At 37.0% G+C, this 6,000-nt stretch overlaps 1 protein-coding gene across 1 annotated transcript in view; it reads left to right on the top strand.

Moving 5' to 3' along the window:
• Nucleotides 1-402: 402 nt before the first annotated feature.
• The window catches only part of LOC126297796 (synaptojanin-1), a 131,564-nt gene continuing 125,966 nt past the window's right edge, over nucleotides 403-6,000 (top strand). Inside the window, exons 1-2 of the mRNA XM_049989003.1 lie at nucleotides 403-745; nucleotides 1,011-1,097. Coding sequence (XP_049844960.1) covers nucleotides 619-745; nucleotides 1,011-1,097 — 214 coding nt within the window. The 5' untranslated portion in view covers nucleotides 403-618. The remainder of the gene's footprint in view (nucleotides 746-1,010; nucleotides 1,098-6,000) is intronic.

The raw sequence follows: 6,000 nt of genomic DNA, 5'->3' as shown, positions 1-6,000 counted from the left end.
AAAAACGTGTGAGTGTCGTTATATCAAGTAGACTGAAATGTTTCTTACAGGATTCTGCAATACGCGATCCTTGAGTACGTCTGATTGCTTTTTCCTACTATCTGAAAACTCAGTTTACACTTAGTGAATTTCCCCATAATATTATCCAATACTGCAGCTACAACTGAAAAACCGCGTTGTGACAGAGAACTAGTGCGTTTTTGTTGGTAGAATATCTTAGTTTATACAGTAGAAAACTCGCACGTGCAAGTTTATCAGTCAGATAGCCTATTTTAGCTTTCAGTAATAATCAGTCTACCATAATTTAAAATAGTGAGAAACATGAGAAGTGTTTTACGTTTCAAATGCAATTCGTCACGGCTTTGGTAATGATTTTTGTAGTGTGGAGTCTCTTCCGCGGATCTCTACTCAAAGAGTTTCAAGCGAAAAGAGTGGGGGTGTGCATGTATGTGTATGAGGGGGGCGGGAATGTGTTGTGGTTGGATGAAAACAGATGTCAAAATTGATATGTTCGAGTGACGCGAGCCTTCTTAAAACAAGAACAACTGTTACTATTAATATTACGTGTACGTAAACGTTATTTATAGTAGATTGCCGTTTTACCAACAACAGAAAATCATGGCAATGGGAAAAGGCTTTAAAGTTTCTGAAAAAGTGAATCCACCGAAGCCTTACAGTATCCTGCTGGAGCAGAGAAACAGAGAAGAGTCCCTCCTGTTTGAATCACAGGCTGTAGCAGTATTGTGTAAGTATTTCTTGTGTGTTTAGGGCTTGTGCCCGGTGACTGACTGTACACTTTCTTGATCAGTATTATTGACAGATAATGATGACAGTTTCTGTATTGAAAGCACAGCGTTTGCCCTCGCCTACCCCTAGCCGACATCAGTTTGTGGTTATTTGCAATTGTTAAAAGCGTTCAAGCTTCTTATGGGTGTTTATAACTGTCACTGATATTGTGTCTAAACACACCAGCAGGAAGTGAGAAGTTATACCAAATGTTATTGTTTCAGCTCCATTAGAGGTGGAATCTGTCAAACGGCAGTATACGAAGCTGCTGGATGCTTACGGCTGTCTTGGAGTCCTGCAACTTAATGCAGGTAATATCGGTATCTTTACTGGCATGTTTGTGGTTCCTTGTATTTAGAAGCAGTAGGTGGTATTTCGCCATAAGGAATTAGTAATTTCAGTTTCTATTCTTGGTCATGATAGCTATAATTGTCCTTACAAAGTTATCGTTAAAATATCAATTCTTAGCTTTTATAATCTATTGTTTGGGTTAGTTTATTTGCGTTAGTGTACAAATGTCTGCCGTAAGATCTTCGAGTTAAGTTTCAATTTGTAACATGTAGACCCCTTCTTTGTATAAATTATTAAGTAGAACAGAAACAGCAGAAGTAATATGGGTTTCATCTCTTGTTTATAAGAATGTGCTAAGTGTAGTCGTGCACAGGAAATGTATCCAAACTATCAGCTGTTCATTTTTATTAATCTTTCTCTGATTTGTACATATTCTATATGGACTGAGTATATAGTGATGTATTGTACTACATGTGTGTTTTTAGTTTTATTTATGTATCATCAACCGAATACAAAACTATAGTGGAGCATTGCACACCTCATTTTATTGTGACATGATCATGACTGTAGAAATGATAAAACAATCAAAATTAAAAGTTGGCAAATAAGAAAATTTAAAACTGCATATCTGCTAATGAAATCTAGGAAAAAAATATATGAACATATGTCACATGCACCAAACCAGTTGCTAGGGATTTATTTACCTTGCAACACAGCTTTTTTCTAGTGCAGTTCTAGTTACTGGCATTTGTATATCAAATATGGAGCAAATATAGACTTTGGCCTATAGATCAAATTGTTGTCACAGCTTTTATCTTGTAGTTGACCACCTCACAAGCAAATTATCACCTTCCTACCAAACATAGACCTCGGGTTATTGTACAGATCAGTCTTTGACTACAGGGGGCCATTATCATACTCAAACTAAATAATTTTGTATGGAACACTGTCTCCATTAACCAACATATGTATAGGTCTAGTATTCAAAATTATCCGAGCTCTGCTTCTCAGTAGATCGTTATCTACATGTACATCTGTACCCTGCAGATCACTGTGAAGTGGTACAAGTTATTGGGGTTTCTAGAACTGTTTCATTAATGTATGGAGTGCGGGAAGAATGATTGTTCAAATGCCTCTGCTTCTGCTGTAATTGATCTTAATCTCACAATCCCTTAAGTAGTAAACATAGGGCGTTGTAGCACTGTATATCTATGGAGTCATTTAAAGCCGGTTCTTGAAAATTTGTAAATAGGCTTTCAAGGGATAGTTTGTGCCTACCTTGAATAGTCTGCCTGTTCAGTTTTTTCAGCATATCTGTGTCATTCTCCCCATGGGTCAAACAAACCTGTGACCATTTGTGCTGCACTTCCCCTTACACGTTCAATATACCCTGTTAGTCCTATTAGGTGCATGTCCCACACACTTGAAAGTATTCCATGGTGGGTCGCATGAATGATTTGTAAACAAACTGTGTTGTAGACCTGTTGTGTTTTGCTTTACCTACAACTGAGCCTGTGTGATCCTTCTGTTTCCTATACCTACAACGTGTTACACCCAGCTATTTGTATGAATTGGCTTATTACAACAGTGACTCACTGATATTGTAGTCATAAGATAATAAGTTTTTTACATTTTGTGAACTGAAAAATTTTGCATTTATGAGCATTTGAAGCAAGTTGACAATTTCTTCACTGCTTTGAAATCTTATCAAGATCTGACTGAATACTTCTGCAACTTCTTTCAGGCAGTACTAGATTATAGATAACTGCATCATCTGAAAAAATCATGAGGTTAGTATTAACACTGGTTGCGTGGTCATTAATATATAATGTAAACAGCAAGGGTCTAAACCCACATCGCTATGGCCCATCCAAAATTACTTTCACATATGACGATGGCGACGACAACTTTCCATCCAAGATAACATGCTGAATCCTCATTCCAGTTACAAATTTCGCTTGATACCCCCGTACAATCATACTTTCTGATCTCAGTTAGACCTATGTTGATGTAGTAAATGTCACACTCTAAACCGTTGAAATGTACATGAACTAATGATACACTGTAAACAAAACATACAAACAACATCCTTTGAAAACATCTCAAACATAAACATTGCAGGCTGTGTCTGTAACTTGGATCACCCTTTGAACAATATAACAGTGGATTGCATTTTCCCTATACCTGAATTTTGTACCATTTTTCATGCTGTGCCACATTTAGTCCCATAAATGGTACTGGCGGAGGACATACACATTTATTTTATGTAGCAAAAGTGACAACAGATGCTACATGATAATGCCAATTTTTAATGTCTAGGTGGAACAGGGAAGGTGGTGAACTGTACCTTCATGTTTGTCAACCAAAGCCCTATCACAAGTCAATATTTTTTCCTGGATGCCACTGCATACTCTGAAAGATTTTATCCATATTTGTACATCAGATACTGGAGTTACAATAACTTTGTTTTATTATACCATATATTTGAAGCTTCCACATAAAAGTTTAAAACTTCCTTCCCCAGCCTGGTCATTTATTTATCTACACATTACTGTTGTGTCATGTTGATCCGGTTCTTGTGATTTGTTCTGCCATTTTCAATTTCAACATTCACTCCGTGTACAACACACTGTTCTGTATAAATGCCGCTAATTAAAATTGTTAGATAAATTCAGAAACATTGTATTAGATAATAAAGAAATCAAAGTATTTGCATATGTTTTAACTGATGATGATGAAGTCCCATACTCCGTGACGGAGCGTAGGGGAATGATGCTGGAGACCCGCACCACCGTACTAGGCAAGGTCCTAGTGGAGGTGGTTTGCCATTGCCTTCCTCCGACCATAAAGGGGATGAATGATGATGATAAAGATGACACAACAACACCCAGTCATCTCGAGGCAGGAAATATCCCGGACCCCGCCGGGAATCGAACCCGGGACCCCGTGCTCGGGAAGCGAGAACGCTACTGTGAGACCACTGTGCTTAAATTATGTAAAACACCAGGGGTAGCTTTTCCCATGCACCAGTTAGTCAAAATGTTACTGCTGATTGATAGTTGTGATTGTTTTTTTGTTGTCGTAGTATCTGTGGGTGAACATCAAACCATTGGATACGAGGTGTCAACTTTGACTGGTGTTGTTGTTTAATGATGAAAACATGCAATTTGTCCAAATTCAAGATAGCGGCTATGATGTCATTCATACTACCACAATAAACAGAAAACAATTCCATTCTTAAAATATTTTAAAAATAATAAAACAATTATGTAATTAATGGAACATCCAGAGAAAGTTGGGGATCTGGTGCAGGGACAAACTGAAACACCCCAGCCCATGCCCCACCTAATACAAAAATATCTCAGAAATTAAAAAATTCGCTAACTTCACGTATAAATCCCCTAAGACACAATAAAACTAATGTTGTTATCACCAATTTACTTAAATAAACTTAACTCCACAACATTAACTAGCTGTGAAACAGTGATATCGAAAGGGGAGGAACGAAACTAATGTTGTTGATATATTCCATAAACGCCTGTAGCTACAGTGAACTCTGCAAAACAGTAATATCCAAAAAGTACTAAATCAGTTATAACGCAAGGCTGCAGCTGATACCTCAATAACAAGTGTTGAAATGTTGCTCTCCCAAACATCCACCTCTATTAACTGAAAACCAAGAGGCATCAGCTAGTATCTGTTTTCTTATACCAAAACAAGAAAATTAATGTTAAGTTATTGGAAAATTTACCTCCTTGCAAAATAAACTATAATAAACAGAAAATACTTGAAAGCATAAAACTTCCTACTATTTTTTGCACAGTATATGAAGAGATAGCATGCTTTAGTGCTGTCATATAAAACAGAAAATGTTGTAGAATTTAAACAGTGCTATTAAATGCCTGCGTAACCACTGAGTTAAGTGGATAGATGTTTTTAAGTAAATTTTGTTAATGTACCAAACACGCAACTCTGTTATTAATAAACATTGATCCATATACCTTCTCCCATGATATAATTAAAAACATTGATCCACCTACCTTCTACCATGATTTAAATTAAAAACATTGAACTACTTATGACATTTATTGAAAATTATTTTGTCGTGGATTCCATTGTCTTGATCTATCTACCTCATCATTCACTGTGCTTGCAGTTACCAAATGCAATACGCAACGGGAAAGCTGCAGACACCACAAGTGCACTTTTACTCTAGAGTTGACCTGTATAGGTTAAATGTTGTAGCTGTAAGGGGGTGGTGGTGAGGGGAGTGTTTGTTGGTATACTGTTGTAGGGTTGAGGTATAGAGGTAAACTGGAGATTGGGATAATTGACTTATAGTTGTGTGTGTGTGTGTGTGGGGGGGGGGGGGGGGGAGATTAATTGGTATCCTGATCTATGATTGAACTATATAGGCTAGTTGGAGATTGGGATACCATGATCTTATGGTACATTTTATGTGATTTTGTCACATTTTATTTTTTGGCTGTTTCAAGTGAGTCCGCAAGGAGACAAGCACTTTTTTTAACTCCCCCCAGAACAGATTTTATAGCTCCTCAACATGCCTTTGCATAATTAATACTAGCCCTAGTTATAGAATTTTTTAAATTCATTTCTATGATTAACCATTAAATTATGAAACCTTCTCTTCCCCAAATCCCAATATGAAATAAAAGAATCCAGTAATATGCTTGATCCCTCCTCAGTATACTCTTCTATGAATCCAACAAGCACCCTCTTAGTTCATTCACTTACTAAAGTAAACAACACCTCATAACTTACACTCCTTGAAACATCTGCCCTACAGCCAAGTACCAACAAATTTCATACTCTTCTTGTACTAAACTTTCCCAAAAGCTTCTCGTCAGTTTCTGCTACTGCCCCAGGTTCCTCATCTGCCTCTAAATTTTATAGTCAGAAAAA

Source organism: Schistocerca gregaria, chromosome X (genome assembly GCF_023897955.1).
Source record: "Schistocerca gregaria isolate iqSchGreg1 chromosome X, iqSchGreg1.2, whole genome shotgun sequence".
Classification (NCBI taxonomy): domain Eukaryota; kingdom Metazoa; phylum Arthropoda; class Insecta; order Orthoptera; family Acrididae; genus Schistocerca; species Schistocerca gregaria.
This window is presented reverse-complemented; position numbering and strand designations above follow the sequence as displayed.